General features: G+C 33.8%; 2 protein-coding genes and 1 long non-coding RNA gene across 3 annotated transcripts; 1 reads left to right on the top strand and 2 right to left on the bottom strand.

Annotated features, from left to right (window-relative positions):
* Nucleotides 1-1,982: 1,982 nt before the first annotated feature.
* On the bottom strand, nucleotides 1,983-3,853 carry LOC143585676 (uncharacterized). Its single transcript, XM_077067414.1, has 4 exons — nucleotides 3,678-3,853; nucleotides 3,439-3,589; nucleotides 2,608-2,742; nucleotides 1,983-2,529 (listed from the first exon to the last, which is right to left on the bottom strand). The coding sequence occupies exons 1-4, from the start codon at nucleotides 3,776-3,778 to the stop codon at nucleotides 2,110-2,112; spliced, it is 807 nt and encodes a 268-aa protein (XP_076923529.1). The 5' UTR covers nucleotides 3,779-3,853; the 3' UTR covers nucleotides 1,983-2,109.
* Nucleotides 3,854-4,795: 942 nt separating this feature from the next.
* LOC143585677 (uncharacterized) lies at nucleotides 4,796-7,308 on the top strand. Its single transcript, XR_013144575.1, has 3 exons — nucleotides 4,796-5,069; nucleotides 6,696-6,831; nucleotides 7,045-7,308. It is a non-coding gene; the product is annotated as an uncharacterized LOC143585677 (long non-coding RNA).
* Nucleotides 7,309-8,939: 1,631 nt separating this feature from the next.
* On the bottom strand, nucleotides 8,940-14,762 carry LOC143585678 (uncharacterized). The gene is made up of 6 exons (XM_077067416.1): nucleotides 14,482-14,762; nucleotides 13,039-13,153; nucleotides 12,741-12,832; nucleotides 10,948-11,147; nucleotides 9,517-9,798; nucleotides 8,940-9,117 (listed from the first exon to the last, which is right to left on the bottom strand). Exons 4-6 carry the CDS (start codon nucleotides 11,037-11,039, stop codon nucleotides 9,042-9,044), a joined length of 450 nt encoding a protein of 149 aa, XP_076923531.1. The 5' UTR covers nucleotides 11,040-11,147; nucleotides 12,741-12,832; nucleotides 13,039-13,153; nucleotides 14,482-14,762; the 3' UTR covers nucleotides 8,940-9,041.
* Nucleotides 14,763-19,243: the final 4,481 nt, after the last annotated feature.

The raw sequence follows: 19,243 nt of genomic DNA on the forward strand, positions 1-19,243 counted from the left end.
CATGATTATCCACAGCAACAAAAGATATATCTCAACAACTTGCAAAATTAAAAATCCCCAAATACACATTAAGTCCAGAATTTCACCCGCATAAAATACTTCACACGGAAAAAACACTGGACTGGGGGGACTTATAGAGGTAGGGTACCAAAAAGACCCAAATACCCCTAAGTAGTACCCGCGGGTTAACTAGAAGTCCCTCATAAGGCACCCGCGGGACATATGAACCATCCGCATAGATCATCTGAGGAAGAAACACCCTCATGGCACATGCGGGGGCATCCTGACACCCTCAAAGGTCATCCGCAAGAAGGAATATCCTTCCGCATAAATGACCACGAGGTAATGCTCCGGGACAGCTGTCAATAACTAATTACCTTCTAGAAGACTTTCCAAGATGCTTTCTTGAGCAATACGTGATTCCCCAGCCAATCAGAGAAGGACACCTGGCAAGGGCGTTATAACCGTGCACATGGCCAAGGGGTATACACCACCCTATCAGATAAGGACGCATGTCCAGGTTGTTATACATGCACATGCAACGTATAGGCTGAACCTATCACATGAGGACACGTGCCCAGGCGGTTATAAGAGCATCTTCTAAAAGGACAGCTGGCCCAATTACTTCCTTACACCCTTCGGCTATAAATACCCTCTCAATCATCATGAGGTATTCATTCACTCCCACTGTACTCTCTCAATTTACTTAAGTACTTTATTTTCGTCGGAATTGTACTTATTCTCACGCCGGAGGGTGGTTACGGGAAGACACCCCCCTCTTGTCCTTCCCGTAACGAGCTCACGGTGTCTGTTTTGCAGGTTCACGTCACTGGACTTTAGTAATTGGGTTCATATCGTATTGGCAATTAACCGTATCATACCATGTTGACTCATCGGATCTAGGACCCGTTAAGGGGAGTAGATTCGTGTTTCTTCACATTCATACATAAACTTTCCCAGTATGACCACCTCTTATATTTACCACTTTTTTCTGCATTTTATAGTCCTAAGTAACTGTTAACTTTCTGACAACATCAGCTTTGCATATCTGGTCAAACCCGATGTTGACTTTAACTTTGACCAGCAATTTCAACCACTGCATCATATTTTCAGAAAATTCCCAAGTTGCCCTTCATGCCAGGACCATTCCAACATCACACTAACCCACCCTTTTTGTTGACATATCAGTCAACTCTATAAAAAATATAGTTTCCGGAATTCCGATTTTAAATAACAAATGAGTTTTTAGTTAAGAAATGACAAATGGCAGTCACTATTCACAAGTCGAACCAAACGGAGCAGCTCGAACTCGGCATTAGAGTCGATTTCAAGATATTTGAAAAGCTAAAACTCAACAAGATCATTACTTTAAGTGATTCCACAAGGGCTTGCGTGCATCTACACAACGCCCAACCAGAAACAATCCATGTAAAATGGTGTTCTAAGTAACCACATCGGGCTTTAAACCTTTATCCATCACCTCACAGAACATGTGCATAGCCTTTTCTGTATTCCGATTCTTGCAATATCCGTTCAGTAAACTATTGTATGTGACAACATCAGGTACAAGACCTAAGTGTCATCGAATCAAATATTTTTCTTGCTTTGATCATTTCACCTCGCAGACAGTAACCATCAATAATGAGCTGTATGTCACTATGTCTGGAAGCTTACCTCTCTCAACCATGATGTTTATAACAGCCTCGGCTTCTTCAACTTTGCCTTCCTTGCAATACGCATCAAGTAATGCAGTATAGGTTTGCACATCTGGAGTAATCTTTTCAGCCTCCATTTCTTTTAGTAACTTTTAAGACCTCATCCCAACGACCTAACATGCAAAGACCACATATTAAAGAGGTGTAGGTGATGAAACGACTTGCCACACAACGTCTAGAAAGACGTACCTGTGACACAAGTCTCACTAAAAGGTTTAAAAATACAAGTTTTCTTAAAAGAACATTCATAAAATAAAGATGCATACACTAAGTTACTAACCACTAACATTTAAATGAGTCCAAAATTTTTCATTGTCATTGAACAAATTTCTTCCTTAATATTTTTACATGTTTTCTCGTGTTCATGCTAAAACCAATACTTACATTTATCTTTTCACAATTCATTGCTAATTACACCATCATTTTCTTTTTCATTTGATCTTCCAAGTTCAATCACATTGTCTGCATGATGAGGCTTTACTGATCCATCCGAAAACCGATGGGTGCGTTCATAGTACGACTCAGCAGTCCACGTAAGAACCAAGAATACCATTGCGGTTGACAGAAACACAAGTCCTGCCCACACGATCTTTACGTCTCGTTTTACTGGTTTGCAATGGTTTTGGACAATGCCCGAAAATGCATCTTTCACTGTTTGACAGTTAAGGAGGCTTTCCATTCCCGGATATGAATTTAGAAGTATTTGTATTGAACTTGTGTATGCAACTGCGGTCCTAAACTCGTTTCCCGATATGGGAATCCCTCCGTTGCAGACTCCGTCCACGGGATCCACACATGTTATCAAGCTCAAAAGCTTCAAGAAACAAATTTTATATGTCAAGAAAGCGAAAAAAAATATAATTTTAGTATGCGTATATTATTATTATTGTACCTCAGGGATGTCGCCTATACGAAAATCATTCTCCGAGCAGTTGTTTGGCTGGTAGTTATAATCTGGTGGCCCGGAGAACGGGTTGCATATTCCAAAAGACGAATCTTGTTGTAACCGAGATATGTTAGCATTCACCTGCAGTTTCCAACAATTATTTTGTTACAATAACTGTTTTGTTACAAAAGATTAAACGGGCTGAAACAAAGTCTATATTTAATGCATACAACCTGTCAACTTTTTGAGTATAGTGCGGTTTTCGTTCATGTGGTTTGTCCAAATATGCGGTTTTAGTTCAACAGTTTCAAATTTGCGATTTTCATCCTTGTGGTTTCATTTCACTTGCAATCAAACCCAACCCCACTAACCCCGTTAAGTCTGGTCGTTAAACCCATCAGCGTGCCCCTCACGTGAGGGGCAGTTTTGTCCTTTTTCTACCCAAAGAAACCCCAACCCTAATTCACAAGCCCCCTCACGTGAGGGGCTTAGGTATTTTTGGGGTAAAAAGACAAAATTGCCCCTCACGTGAGTGGCATGCTGATGGGTTTAACGATCATACTTAACGGGGTTAATGGGGTCGGGTTTAATTGCAAGAAAAGTGAAACCACAAAGACGAAAATCGCAGATTTGAAACTATTGGAGTAAAACCGCAGATTTGGACAAATCATAGGGACAAAAACCGCAGTTCACTCTCATGTTTTGCTAAAACCTTTAAAATATTATTGTAATATAATATTGTTTTTTTTATAATTTAAATAAGGGGTCAAAAAGATGTTTGCAAGTCAACCCGGCCCGTTTAAAAAACTACCCGTTTTGACTTGTTATATAAGATACCTGGTTGACTAGATTGTAAACTCCAGCACTGACATCATTAAGGGCTGATTCTACTGAAAGTAGTTGATCACAAGGAAGGATTGAGCTTAAACTGTTGTTGTAAGGATCTTTTTGGAATCCTTGAAGCGCTGTGCATGTATTGCCCGCAAATCTAACCGAAGAGTAGTTTATAGCGCGTTTAGTTCACAATGTTTGTGCAAAGCAAAAGGAAATTTTAAAAATAAAATAAAAACTTATACCGCGATATAAAGAAGTATGCGCCGAAGAACACCCAACGTAGAACAGTGATTAACCAACACAATACGATCAAACTGCACCCGTTACAATTAAAAAACAACATGAGAAACTTGAAAGTATAATATAATTTATTTTTTTGTTCATAGGCCTGTAAATGAACCGAACGTTCAGTGAAATCTTTGTGAACCGTTTGGCAGGAAGTTCGTTCATTTAATAAACAATGAACATGAACAAAAAGTTTGTGTTCATTTAATTAAACGAACAAACATGAACATACGTTTCGTTCCTTCGTTTATGTTTGTGGGCCTTCATTTATGTTCATCTTTGGATGACTCATCTATTTAATCTAAATAATTGTCTACCATAAAATCATACGTACTCTCATTGATTTAACCCGTTTAACCTTTACACGGGTCATAATACGGGTACGATAGTCCCCTTTCATCTCCTTCTCTCACTCTTGAAACCCTAACCAATCTAATACAAACTTTGACTACCACCACTCCAACCCAAAATCAACGATCGTAACTAACAGGTACGTTATAACTTTTTGTTAGTTACTGTAATGTTTAATAAAAGGGCTTTAGGGTTCTTGCGTCTCGTGTTTCCTACTTTATAATCGAACGGGCTTTAATCGAAACCCGACAAACCAGCCTTCAACGCTTTTTATTTGTTGTTCGTCTATTAAACCAGTCTATGAAGAACATATTTTGTTTGATTTTACCGTCTTAACCTGGACATGTTAAGACGGTGGTATAATTAGATAATCACTCAAGAACAATATAACAGATTGCATTTATTATAATTTCAGTTACAGTTCACTGTAATTGTTTTTTATATTTATTACATCAATTTTAATGGTTAAATCAATGACGTGAACTTAATTTCTTCCACCAAATTGATGGATTTGTTTAGAGTATGTGAAGATTTGGAAAACAAGGATGGACTTCAAATGATATACAAAATTGTCAAAGGGATCATTAGTAGCCATTTATTGTAGTTTTGCTCAAACAGTCCTCACTCTTCAGATCTTGATAAAAATTTTGGCAATGAATTATTCTTTTGCTATGGCTTTGTTATTTTTAACCAAGTTATTATTTTCTTTTATAGACTCTTATTATTTAGTAAATGAAAGCTCTTTACAGATAGCTTCCCATGCTCACTAATTACTATTTTGTAATATTCATCTGTTTTAAAAATATTCTTCATGCGGATACCATCTTTTTAGCATATTAGTGATTCTTCTATTAACAATGTCAATATAAAATATATTTAGTAATAATATATTATTAATTGTTTCATATTGGTGTTTGCAGGTTGGAGGGTAAAATGAGAATGTGCAGGTCGATTTCAACTTCTGGCCAGATCAGTCCACATTGGTTCTAGAAGATGTGGTATGTACAATTTCATACACGACAGCTTTATATATTAATATTTGACGGATATACTAATAAAAACTGAAAAGAAACATGGGAAACGTTTGACTAAAAAGAAACATGCCAAAAATTTATAACACTTGACTCAATATTCAATAATGGTTAGGCTCATAACCAAAGTAACGAAACAAACTCCCTGCAAACCGTTCATAACCCGTTTGGCAAGAAGTTCGTTTATTTTGGTTGATTTAATAAACGAACACAAATTTTCATTCATTTAGTTAAATGAATGAACATTGTTTCGTTTGTTCATTTACATTTGTTTATGTTCATTTATTGATGTTCATTTATGTTCGTTTAGAATATTAACGAATAAACACAAACGGGCATGAACACGTTTGTTCATTCACATTTGTTTATGTTTGTTTATTGATGTACATTTATTTTCATGTAATAAGTTTTTTACACCTTTGACAGCGAGAAATGTATTGGAAGGAAATGAGTTTTACATTAATGGTGTTTTAAACTTAGAAATCTTGATGGATTGTATAAATACTTAAATTATCTTTTTTATGCGGCCATTTCGACCTGGATTTATTTTGGTCACAACCCGTTCTGACCCAAACAAATTGATCTTTTCTGAAGATGGCCCATTGACCCAAACAAATCATTCATTTTTAATAAATGGCTCAATATGACCCGGGCCAGTGGTCGTTGTACACAAGCAATTTGATCTTTTTTAAGTGCCCCTTTATTAGTTTAACAATTACGCACGGTTATGTGCGTATGGATGTAAATATTAATCCGTTTCATAATCTGCCATTTTGCCATCGTTGTGACAAAATAAGGTGGTAATGAAAATGTCTCATGTTATATGAACTACTTTTAATTTACTCTTGATTGCTGTCTATTTTCTTAAATTTATAGGGATAAAAAACACGATAGTAAAGATGATAGATGTTAAAACTTATGATGCTATTTTTTGAGATTTAAAGTCTTGATTGTTTATATTTTATCGTACTATTTGATGCCCTTTTCAAAGCTATAGATTTCAAGTCTTTATATTTTTATTTTACATGTATCATGCCATAGATTATGTGGAGGGAATAAAATATTATGGAACAAAAGCATCAATCAAATGAGTTTAGTTTGTCACAAATTTGGTGGTTCTTTTTGTCAAGTTCTTAAGAACATTGAAGCATAGTTACCTAATTCGCGGTTCGTTCTGGTACGGGTACGCAATTCGCTAAAGGTAACGTATTCGGTTCGAAAGGGGGTAGGCTCATTTCGGTACGAACCGGTACGGTGTACCATGTAGTCCGGTTCGATATACCCAAATCAAAAAATAGTTATTTATAATTTATACATATATACTGTTATAATTTTACATTTTTTAATAGTTCTTATGTAAAAAACTAAAAACTTATAAACTAGAAGGACTAAATCAGAAAAGTGAAAGAGTGGGAGGGTTAAATGTGTGATGATATCAAGTAAATCCGGATCTTTATGGTGATAACAAGACTACTCACTTACTAGATTGTAACTACTATAATTGTTTTCTGTAAAGTTGTACTTCATGCATTGGAAGTTGCACATTTACATGAAAAAAAAATGTTTTTTATTTTAATCTTTCTTTTGGTGCAGATTGATGCATATCAAGCTACAATCCATTATGCTCAAGGTTTATTCCACCCAGTAGTATCATAGCAATGGGCGCAAGCAAATTCATGTTTCGACAATCGATTGTGCTAAAAGTTTACTCCCTAATTCGTTCTTGAAGGTCTGTAAATATAACTCCTCGATGTAATACTTTTATATATTTTTGAGTTAAAAAAGAATTTGAGGATGTGTTGATGATGCTTTGTTTCTTAGTTTCATATAAGATATTGAGTGAGTAAAATGGGTGAAGGTTAGCTATCTTTTTACTCTTTTGTTTTCCATCTTGATTAATCAATTGAAGGTTAGCTTTTTTTGGTGATATAATCAATTGTAGTTACTTTTGGCAAGTTTTTGAAATGTTTGGACAAATAAAGACCCGTAGCAATTAAAATCATCCGATCGACAAACAAGTATCATGAAGCTTTCATGATTGAAATTGATTTTTCACAGAAGCTTGCGAGAGACGATGTCTCACGATAGGTGTTTATTTATTTATTATTTTCTTTTAAAATTGTTTCATGAACAAAAAGTACTGTTGGTGCCTTACGGTAGATGTTTTTATGAAAGTTGCCATGGTTAAAAGTTGTTTATACATAAGTGTGGCAACAAATATGATTACAAAATTTATAATCTTTAATAATAATATTATGAGGTTTTATGTATAAGAATCATATGTTGTTTACAAACTTAACCCTGCAGACTTTGTCCAAAGTTGGCATTTTTATTTCATGTATGAGTACAATTTTATCCGTGTAATATAACTTTGTTGATCATCTAATGTTTATGCATTAAATTAATATTTTGGGATAAAACATTAAATCACTTTTACCCATTCAACCAGTTTTCTTTTAATGTTGATTTATACTTGACCCATTTAACATGTTAGAGCATTCTCATCCCATTCTCCATCCTTATCCCTATAATTACACTAAAAAACACTACATTTCTCTCTCCTGTTCAATTAAATAATATTTTTTATACCTTTATCATTACAGTTTTCTCTCTCCTCTATTCACAACCAATCCAACAAATATTAAAAAATAAATATGGGCAAACAATTTTCCCCAAATTTACAAAAAATCTACATTTTTCTCTCCACCCTATAATTTACACTCACAACCACTCAAAACCTCACCCTATAATTTACATACTCTCCTCACATAAATTTAGGGGATGGGATGTGAATGCTCTTAGTACTAAAACGTAACCTGAGTCGATCATTATTTTGTTAACATGGTGTTTTGTTTTTATAACCTACGAGACTGCTTTGATTGAATGTTGTGAAATAACCAAACGATTGCTGTAAAACCCGGAATATCTCACATAATCATTTTTATTCAAATTATGTGTATTATAAACTATATGTAGTTTCTAGTAAATTATGTGGTGACATATGGTAGATGATGGAGAATAATTGAAGATACAATGAGCCTGGGAGACGTACCATCTTTGCAACACCGTTAACTCAACAATTGTTTCTCTATTCTCCCTCTACCCACTCTTCTTTCAATAGAAGCTACTTTAAACTATTGGTCTATGATTAGCTTAAAATGATGAATTTGTTTATAATCTTCTTTATCTATTGTTTTATGGTTCCTTTTTATGAGATTTACAATTTAGCTCTACAGTTTCAATAGGCTGATTGCTATTCTCCCTATTAATGAATCGTTCGAATTTGTCTCAAAAAATATACAACTTGATAACAAGTTCATCAAATGTAAATAAAATAAATAAAAAAACTAAGGTTTAACTCTAACTAATACCTAAACACACCATACAAGAAATATATATATATATATTTATAAAAAATAAAAATATTAAAAAATCTAAAAGTAACATGCGTGACACGCAAGCTAAAAGGCAAAAGCTAGTGTTTTATATTTGTTCGTTTGCGTTCATTTAAGTGTGTTCACTTATGTTCGTTTACATTTTTTCATATATATTCATTTATCTTTGTTCGATTATGTTTATTAATCTTCGTTTATGTTTATTTATGTTCGTGAATGTTCATCTAGATTTTACTTGAACGAACATAAACAAACACAAACATGTTCATTTTTTAAGCGAACGACCATGAACACGAATATTTATCCAATTAAGTGCTCGAGTCCATGCCCTTGTTCGTGTTTGTTTGGTTCGTTTACAGGCCTTAATATTTGTTCATAGTTAAAAAAGGAGTTATTTTGCAGGATGAACTTACATGTGAAGAACTCGCCTTATTTAATGACTCCAATGGCTGCAAGCCACAAACAAAGTCTTTTCGTTAGTAACAAAACCGATACATGAACCGAGTGAAATGTACAAGCTGATATAGATTTTTAGTAGACTTTATTAGGTGAAAATCGTACCTGTTAATGCAATCACCGCAACCAAATTTAGCACGAAAATAATTGTACTTACTATATACCTGCAATAAGCATAAGCACAGTAGTGTTTAGCAATATTAAACATTTATTTTATTTTTATATTTTTTATTTTATATTTATTTTTTTTTATTTGCTATAAACAATCTAAAATATCGCTTATAGTAAACCAAAAATATTTTGCTATAAGCAATCAAAGAGACATTTGGTTGCATTGGTAATCATGGTGTCTCTTCATTGAAAGGGTTCGTTTTTAATCTATGCTCGTTTTTTAATTTATTTTACAGTTGGGCGTTAAAGACGATAAAAAATAACACACTACATGTTGGGGACAAGTTTTTGAACTGACGCAGAGCGGAAGCATAAATAAAAAAAAATAAATTCTAGATAAACTTTAAATAAGAATTTTTTTTTATTAAAAAAAAAGTACTAGAGTAGCTTACAGAATGCGAAGGCCGAGATCAATCTTATGCCGATTTTTTCTAGCTTGTCGCTCTATATCATCGGCTGTAGAGTCAAGTCGCCTAGAAGTGGATTCAAGAAAACGTGTGGTGGATGCATCAACATTTGTTCCTTGTAAGTTGACTCGTGTCATATTCATTGCTCCGGTTGTATTATATATAGTCTTTGACGCGTTATCGGCTGTATCTATAATTATATCAATGATCTTATCTGCTCTGGAATGGAATTTAGTATTCCCTCCAAGTACTAAACTTGTTCCAACTCTGAAAATGAACGCAAATTTTAAGTGATGTTATATTCAGACACCAGTCTGTCAGGCATGTACGAGTTGTATAGGCCTATACGACATGTACATTTACGTAGATGTCAGACCTACTCTGCCACCTATACGAGGTGAATAACCCTATTCGAGTCGTATAGGTCCCGATGTCTCTTATAGAGTTTCAGGCCTATACAATTCGTATAGATGACTCATGTGGACGTCTATATGACTCATATAGGTGCCTTTTATATGGTTCCTAAATAGGGGTGGCAAATATGACTCATTGGGTTGAATGGGTTGTATTAAAATGTATATAATGGGTCAGAATGGGTCAAACTATAAAAAGAATTTGATTGAAACGGGTCAAAACTGGTTGACATTTCTCAAGTTTTTAAATTTTTTTAATGGAATGAGAAAAAACAGAGAAAACTTTTTAGCATTTTTACTTTTTCAGTTTTTGACTTATATTTCAAGTTATAATTTTTTAATTGTTTTTTTTTTTTATTTTTCAATGAGGGGTTTTGAAATCTCAACCCATTTTGACCCATTTCAAAAACCCCTCATTAAAAAAATCAAAAAAAATAATTAAAAAATCATCACTCGAAATATAAATCAAAAAGTAAAAAAGTAAAAGTACTAAAAGTTTCCTCCGTTTTCTCGTTTCATAAAAAAATAATAAAATAAAAAACTTCAAGAAATGTCAACCCGTTTTGACCCGTTTCACGTTTTCTTTTTTTAGTTTGACCCATTATATACATTTTAATACAACCCAATGGGTCACATTTGCCTCCCCTAGTCCCGATGTCTCGTATAGAGTTTCAGGCCTATACAATTCGTATAGATGGCTCGTGTGGGCGTCTATATCATATAGGTGCCTTTTGTATGGTGTTTATATGACTCGTATAGGCCTATACGAGACATATATTTTACTGGTCAATGACTCAATGTCTCCTGATATACTCTGCCATCTATATGAGTCGTATAGATGCTAGAACGTGTCTGGATATAACATCCTGGTGTCCGAATATCGCATGCCAGTTATAATTTAGTTTTTACAACTATGCACAACCTATAAAGTACAACCATTGACACATGTGGATATGTTATGTACAACTCGATAATGCATGTCGAAACAGAACTGAAGGCTTACATGGCTAAAAGAGCAAAGAACACCGCGACAAGAATGTGCCAAAGGTAATATTGCTTGTGGGATGTTGGTTTCTTGTGTTTCTTTAGTTTCATGTTTCTTTTGCAGCAAGTTGTTGCTACAAGAAATATAACGAAAACGACACCGCATAAGAGCCATAAGGCCCCAAGCACATATCCTGCTATTCCTGTCTATGCAGTTGACTGAAAAAATATTGTTAACACACAATGTTAGTATAAGTAATGCATGTAACTAAAAATATGACACTTATAAGTTTATCATGTTATTATAACATATGATAGCATAGCTTATTATGGGAGCGGTCACTAGAAAACTTTAAAAATGCAAGAAAACTTCGAGAAAATCACGTTTAAACAAGATTTTTTTATATTTTCATTCTTATTATATTTTATTAAACTTTGCCGAAAATCAAAAATAAAAAATATATATGTTGTTAGCAAGTTACATATATATGTTATATGTAACTCGTAAACTACATATATATATATATATATATATATATATATATATATATATATATATATATATTGTACCTCGTATGAGATACGTTTATGTAACTTAATGAAGAGGTAGGTCCCAGCAGAGCCCAGTTGGTCCCGCAAGACTCACCTTGAACAGGGACGTCTGCGCAAAGGCCATCTGCTCCCGCAGGACCCACCATGCTCAGAGAACCTTACGCGCAGTACGCAAGCTGTACACGCAGGGAAAGCCTCCCAATGGTAAAGTACCCCGCCTGTTCCCGCAGTTGCGGATACAAGCCATCAGGGAAGGCTACCCGCAGACAGCAGGGCTACACGCACAAGACACTAGATACTTCAGTAGTCACATGAAGGAATGAGCAAGGCGGGAACAATCCCGCCTAAATGAGCCAGTCTGTATGATTCTGAAAGATCTTTTGTACTATACCTACCAAGGTATGGATAGGACAGACGATCTGACCAGAACAGCCCATGAGCCAATCACAGGGTGACAGCTCACCGACAACAGTGCGAGGAGGAGCACCCTCTAGTACTGTTTGTCACTATTAGCCGCTGCCTACTCACCAACCCTTACTGTGGGGCATGCGCAGCCTACAGTTGGTGGAATAGTGTTACTGTTGGCCGTAACCTATTCACCAACCAGCATGGCCTGCGTACAATCCACAGTAGGTGGGACGTGCATAGTCTACAGTTGGTGGAATAGTGCAGCCGACTTTGTTACTGTTGGCCGTAACCTACCCACCAACCAGTATGGCCTGTGCATAGTCCACTGTTGGTAGAACAGGAATACTATTCAGCCGGCTGTACCTTCTAGGAAACCTACCTTCGGCTATAAATACTCCAACATCTTGGAATGGTAAGATCATCTGCTATCCAGTTATCTAGCAATCTCTTAATATACACTTATATTCAGAGTAGCCTAGTCTGATTCTCACGCCGGAGGGTGGTCACAAGGAGGAACCCCCCCTTCTCAGTGACGAGCTTACGGTGTTTGTTTTGCAGGTCTCCTGAAAAACAGCCTTCTCAGCTAGATCTCATCCGTGGGAAACATTACTTAACCCCCAGATTATCTATAATCTGTACCGGGTCACTTAGTGTTTCTTCACTTAACAATCTACATAATTTATTTCCACAATACTAAGTTACTAACCTTATAATAAAAAGAAACGAAAAATTTTAAAAAAATGATTGGTTGGTATTAATTTTCTCGGTTTTCTCGTAACTTTATAGTTTTCTCATGAACTCTCCTCTAACGTATCATATCTCATTCGTTTGACACACAAATCATTTACTTACACTCCAATAATGAACGTTGGTAACGTCGTACCCTCCTTTGTACTTTCTAAGGTTTTCCAGAGGATCGGGCCTAACCGTGTCATCTCTTGCTCCTACATAAAAGAAATGCGTCATGTTTAGTTTCGTTCTGAAATTGATCAGACCGGACCAAATAGGTGTTTTTCACAAAATATATTTGGTTCGAGTTGAACCGGTCTGGCCCGGTTTTTTAACATCCTATATTAAAAAGTTATAGAATGAAGTCATGGACCCTAAAATGATTTAAGAACTTTTATTTTTTTAAAAAAATGTAGCTGACCTGTTTGGGTAGTGGTATTAGGTTGTCCTTGAATGTGAGAAAAGCTTGAAATCAAAAGCAATATCATCATAAACCATATTATTCTACTCCATAGGCCTTCCATTATTAATTTGTCCTGCAGTTTTGTAAGATTCATATCTATTAAAGTATAGTTTAAACTGTTTTAGAATAAACGTCTATATACATGTACTTGTTATTGTACTTTAAAAACTAGCATTTTCAACAACTTCACATAAAAGTTAATTTTTTAAACCAATGCTTGTGGTACGTTTTTTAGAACCGGTGTAATGTTGAGAGGTGTGAGATCAAATAAAACTCTGTCTTGTCAGATATTCTATGCACTAAATAAAAGTGTACGTTTTATACTATACTCATTCTCAATGTAATAATGATTTTGAAATTTCAATAAAAGGTTTGAATAAATTAATTTATCGAAAGTTAAACTTTTCCTCATCTTTTTGTCTAAAACCAAACTTCACTATTATAGTTATCAAAAATTAAACTATATATGTTCATAACCAAATTAAGGAAGTATATATCAAAACCAAATTAAGGAACCATATATCAAAAATTAAACTATATATTTGCATAACCAAAATAAGGAACTAATTTTCTACTTAATAATACAATTTATAAATTCAATAAGGAATACAGTTTTGCTTAAATAAAATAACGCATTTAAAAGAAAGTAAATAACGTCGAAAAAACGTTTCGAAAAGAAAGTAAATAAAAATTTATAAACTAAAAAAACAAATAAAAAGGAAAAAAAAAAAAACAAACAATTTAATATTAAACCCACTAACCGGTCCAACCCCAAAATCCACTTCTCTCTCTGTCGGTGGCCTTCTCCAAATATCTGGCCATCCTCCATTTTTTCCGGCTAACTAATAATAATAATAATAATAATAATAATAATAAACTTTAACAAATCAGCATGGCCTGGTTAATAAAACACAGTCTGGCTAGAGTAAGACAACGCTCTTCAAATTAAATTTGAAAAATGTGATGGCCTAACACACAAGAAAGTCGTATTCTAAAAAAATAACTAGTTTTGCGGGTAAGAAAGTTATCTCATAGTAGGAGTCATATCTGTAGGAGTTTGTTCATTCATCAAAGAATAAAACAAGCGTCACTAGCCTTTTTGAATATCACAATTAAGTCATCAAAAAATTACACTCATAAATACGATTTCTTATTTCTTATACTTATAGGTTATAAGTCACCTATAAGTTAAAAGATGTTTGGAAAAATTAGGTTTTGTTATTGTATAAGTCATAAGTTATAACTTTGTAACTTATAACTTATGACTTATATAGGTCATAAGCAGGTAAAATAAGGAATCCCAAACACCTTCTATGACCGGCAAGATTAAACATCTCCACAGCCTTAACATCTGGCGTAAGGAAACCAAAAGTGTAAAACGCAAAGGGTATAACAACTCACCGGAGAACAAGAAGCTTTTCAACTGATTATCACTTGATGTGATTATGAACGTATAAACACAAATCTCTTTTAAACCGCCGCCATAGATGACTTAAATAACGTGTGTAACTTTCAAAACGTTCACAAGAAGTAATTACTTGTCTTCCAATTATATACAAAAGTATGAAATATATATGAAGCCTCAAAGTATACCAATTCAAATCATGTGTTGTACACTTGTATGCATGTGTATATGTGTGTGTGGATGTATATAGATCATGTGTGTGTGTGTCTAGAAAGTCAGAAATGAAGTGTGATTTTCGTCAAAAGCACGGGTCAAAGATAATATTAGAATATGATGATGTCCACACAAGTTTATTATTTTTTTGTTTATTTTTTATTGATTTTATTCATTTCCAAATTGCACGGCAACTTTAAATTACAAATTTACAATCGACTCCCTCACAAATTGAGATGACTTTGGAATTGGTACCGGTATTAAAAATGCTCGGTAAGATACTTGTTTGGTCGGTATGGCGGTGGCGGAGGTACTGCTTGGCCACCGGGTTCGGTGTTGACAGTGGCGGGGTACTACTTGGCCACCGGGTTCGTCCGAACCCGGTCTTTTTTCAATTTTATAAACACTTATAGTGCCGAATTACGTGCACACTCGTTTTTTTTTTGACGAGCGAACTCAGTAGAAAAAGTGAAAGAAGTAGAAAAAAAATATATTTGTTGTGTTTTGGATTTGCAGGTATTGTGAAAACTGAAAAGGAAGAAGGGTTTGCGTTGTCGTCCTTCCTGAATCGTTATTTACGGTTTATTGTGTTTTGACATTTGGGCCATTTTTAAGCTCAATGTAAATAAACTTATTATTTAACAACGGTAAACAAAATTATTATACAATAATGAATTCTAAAATATTAATTTTGACCCTCGATGAAAACCTATTGGTTCAACCACTGATATGTTAAGTGTTGGTTGAGTAAGTTTGAGTAATATTAGTTCTATTTGGTAGTCTCTTCAAATCCAAAAGTTCAAATCTTACATATATTTTTGGCCCCAATTTAAATGTTTAAGTTCAGCAACGGCGTCCAATCCACCCATCTTTCTTTAATTTTGATTTCAAATAATTAAATTTTATATGAGTAAACAAGGTTACTTTTTGTTTGACGGGTGTCGATCATGTGAATGATGTTTGTATTTGTTATATTGAAATGAGTTCTTTTCGAAAGTCACGATTGAAATGTTAATAATTTTTTTCAAAATATGTAAATGTGTAAGGAACGATTATAATACGTCATACTTTACTTTGTATTTTATTGAATGTTAACAATGAACTTTTGTTATGATAGTGATATTGCCTATTTAATTTATCCGGCTAGACCCAACCGGGCCAACCTTGTAAAAAATTCTAAAAACGAAAAATCCAAACCTAAAGAAAAAAAATTCTGACTCCGTCACTAGAAGTTGGTTCAGTAACAGATTGATACGATACCTACTACCTGGTACCGTTCACTTATCCTACTCACAAGTCCATTAATATTATTAATTTAATAAGAATTATTTTCCGGGGTCCATAAAAAATTATTTATTTAGGTCCACAATTCCACATCTTTCTCCATGAGGATTATTTTACGAAAATTTTTATTAGTATATGATGTTTAATACGTGCACATATGTACATTCGCATAATAAAGTACTGCTTTTTCTTTTTAATCCTCTTTTGTGGATTACAACCAAAAGATCTGATTTGTTTTTGTTTTTTATTTAGATCTTGTAATTTATAAGATAGCCGATCTCTAACTTGCATGGGGTAAACGAGTCAAGCTACTAGTAAGTCATACAAGAACTATAATACTAGTTAGTACAGATGTGGTTAATTTATAGGTAAAAATATATGTAAATATGCATTATAGAAAGAATCAAAAACTGTTGTATTGTATGGCATTTGATTTGACACATTATTATCTTCTCTCGGTTTGAAAACTCCATCTTACAGTGCTCGAGTTCGTTACACTTGAAACATCGAACTTTGATGTTGTCTCTCTTCCCTTGACCTCTGTTTTGTTGAAATCATTCATTATCTATCGCTTGATTAGAAATTTTCAGCACTATAAATAAACGTTGTATATTGCTAAAATCCTTATGAGAATAGTATGCATAGAGAAGATATTATGCGATTCAATATGTAGGTGAAGTTTAACTGTATAAGTTGCTTATTTTCCTAGCCGTTCGATGTTAACAAGTGTACTATTAAGTGGTTCATTGGACATGATGTGATGACTTAAAAGTAATGCTTGGAGTGCAAGATTAGATAGTTTGATGGAATATATCATTATACTAGATTGATATTTGTGAACAACATAGAATTGATAAAATCAGATTTAAGTACTTTAATTTATAATAAGCTTCTAATAAAATTGATTTCGATTAGCCTATTTGTTTATCACTCATATTAACTAAAAACACCCTTATTATAATCCTTTCTCTTTTTTGTTTTTTTTTGGCTATGTATAACCTTTTTTACATGTATAGTAGTTGTCATTTCTTTAATAATATACAATTTATTTTATCCTAAAGGTCGTTTTTAAATATAATTTGAATATGACAAAATCAATTAAGCAACATACTTGCATACCAAACCACATATTTAAGTCACTCATTTTATTATCTTGTCTATTTAGTTACTTTTAATTTTATTTCACCAAATTATGTACTTTTTATAAAATTTCTTTTTTTTATAAGATAAAGTTTAAATATAATAGCAATTTAAGTAAAAAATTGTATAAACCATAAAACTGTATACACAAGTAGTGTGTGTTACATATGCTAAGAAAGAGGGAGAACCAAAAAGGATAAAGTAAAGAGTTACGTAAACACAATTTTCAAAGCAATACGATACTCTTAATTCTTTATATACGATTCATTTTGCACTATACATCCTTTGTTTTTATACATTATCGATACACAAGTGCATAAAATCAACAATATAATACAAATTTACACATTTTAAACTCATATAGTGTAAGACCGTCCACATACTAAAAAAAATAATGACGCGCCACTCCTCTCTTCTACAAAGCTTCACTAACATCCTCTCAGTCACCCTCACCTTCTTTGTCAAACCTCTTACATGTAGACCGGTTTTTCACTCCTCTCCCGTGATGCCCGTCTTATCTATAGGGTTGTGGTTTATTCCAACAATATAATATTGGAAAGTTGTGTGTAAGTGTCTTAACATCTCAAGGTGGGAAATAGAACCGATTAACCGAACCGGCTCGAAACCGAACCGAACTGAATCCAATTATGTAGAAACGAGTTTGGAACCGTAGGTTTGGAACTGGTTTGTAATTTTCTCCACCGAAATCAGTTAACCGAATCGAAACCAACCAAACCCGAACCAAAACTAATTATAACTTGGTCAAGAAACCAGATTCAACACAAACCGAAACCGATCATAAACCATGTTTGACTCTTGTTAACTAAACCAAACCAGTTTCAACCCGAATCGGTTTTGGGTTTAAAACCAGCGTGCACACCTCTAGTTGTAATTAGTGGTGCATAAACCGGGTTTAAACCCAAAACTAGTTTGGTTTGGTCAACAAAAGTCAAAACCGGTTTATGAACGCTTCAGTTCAGGTTAAAACCGGTTTATTGACCTGGTTACGATCGGTTTCGGCTCGGTCAACCAATTTGAAACCAGTTTCGATAGAGAAAATTACAAACCGGTTCCGAACCCACAATTTTAATCGGTTCCAAACAAGTTTATACATAATAAATTTCAAACCAGTTAAGCTAACCAGTTTTTTTACCCGCATCTACCGGTAAATGTAAAACTAAAACCGTTACATTTTATAATAAAACCTATATTTAATATCATGATATTTCCTATTTTATGAAAAAATAAAAAAGGTAAGGGGTTGAATAAAATCCAGGCGAAAACGAAAGAAACGGTCTTTAACAGGAGACGGAACTGCTACTACTACTCCGATCTCCGAATTTCATTCTATTCGCCGGATCTCTTCACATACACACACACCTTCAGGTATATTATTATTATATCATATTGTATCATATTATTCTCAATTTCATTCCACTCAATTCTAGTACTCGTTTGTTAATTAGTTAGGGTTTCGTCTTCGTTTTGAACCGGTTTTTAGTAATTTAGCGTTCAGTTGAATGTTTTTTAGTTAGATTTTTATTTCATTTCTTCTCAGTTATTATTATTATGTATTATATGTATTTGATTTCAACCGATTCCTCCATAGATGATCGCTGTACACTGTGTAGTACTTGTTTGTTAATTAGTTAGGGTTTCGTGTTCATTTCGAACCGGTTTTCTCAAATTAACGTTTAATTGTTGAATACTGTTTAGTGAGAATTTAATTACTCTCAGTTATTATTATTATTATTATTATTATTATTATTATGTGAATTTGAATTTGATTTCAACCAGTTTCTCCATTGATGATCGCCGCACACTGTGTAGTACTTGTTTGTTAATTAGTTAGGGTTTCGTGCTAGTTTCGAACCGGTTTTCGTGAATTAGCGTTCAATTGAATGTTCTGTGTTGAATGCTGTTTTTGTTGCCTATTGTAGTGAGATTCTAATTTCTCTCAGGTTAGGGTTTCAAATGTGTTCCATTGTATTCATAATTTGGAAGTAGGTTATGATTGTTTAGAATTTTTAGTTTATTATAGGTTAAAATTAAGGAATGCAAGGAGGTATATGTTTTGAACAAATTTTTAAATATTTGAATAAGTGATATAATAAGTTAAAG

The sequence above is a fragment of the Bidens hawaiensis genome, unplaced genomic scaffold (genome assembly GCF_021521415.1).
Source record: "Bidens hawaiensis isolate Kalapana, Puna unplaced genomic scaffold, B.hawaiensis_p1.1 tig00034021_1, whole genome shotgun sequence".
NCBI classification, from domain to species: Eukaryota; Viridiplantae; Streptophyta; class Magnoliopsida; order Asterales; family Asteraceae; genus Bidens; species Bidens hawaiensis.

Excerpts from the sequence above, each read along its gene's own strand:
- LOC143585678 (XM_077067416.1), bottom strand. The coding sequence starts at position 11,039 with ATGAAACTAAAGAAACACAAGAAACCAACATCCCACAAGCAATATTAC. Across the intron at positions 9,799-10,947 it reads TTCTTTGCTCTTTTAGCCAT|AGTTGGAACAAGTTTAGTAC; the intron begins GTAAGCCTTCAG and ends GTTCATTTTCAG. Across the intron at positions 9,118-9,516 it reads GATCTCGGCCTTCGCATTCT|GTATATAGTAAGTACAATTA; the intron begins GTAAGCTACTCT and ends TGCTTATTGCAG.
- LOC143585676 (XM_077067414.1), bottom strand. The coding sequence starts at position 3,778 with ATGTTGTTTTTTAATTGTAACGGGTGCAGTTTGATCGTATTGTGTTGG. Across the intron at positions 3,590-3,677 it reads GCATACTTCTTTATATCGCG|ATTTGCGGGCAATACATGCA; the intron begins GTATAAGTTTTT and ends CTCTTCGGTTAG. Across the intron at positions 2,530-2,607 it reads GTATAGGCGACATCCCTGAG|CTTTTGAGCTTGATAACATG; the intron begins GTACAATAATAA and ends TGTTTCTTGAAG.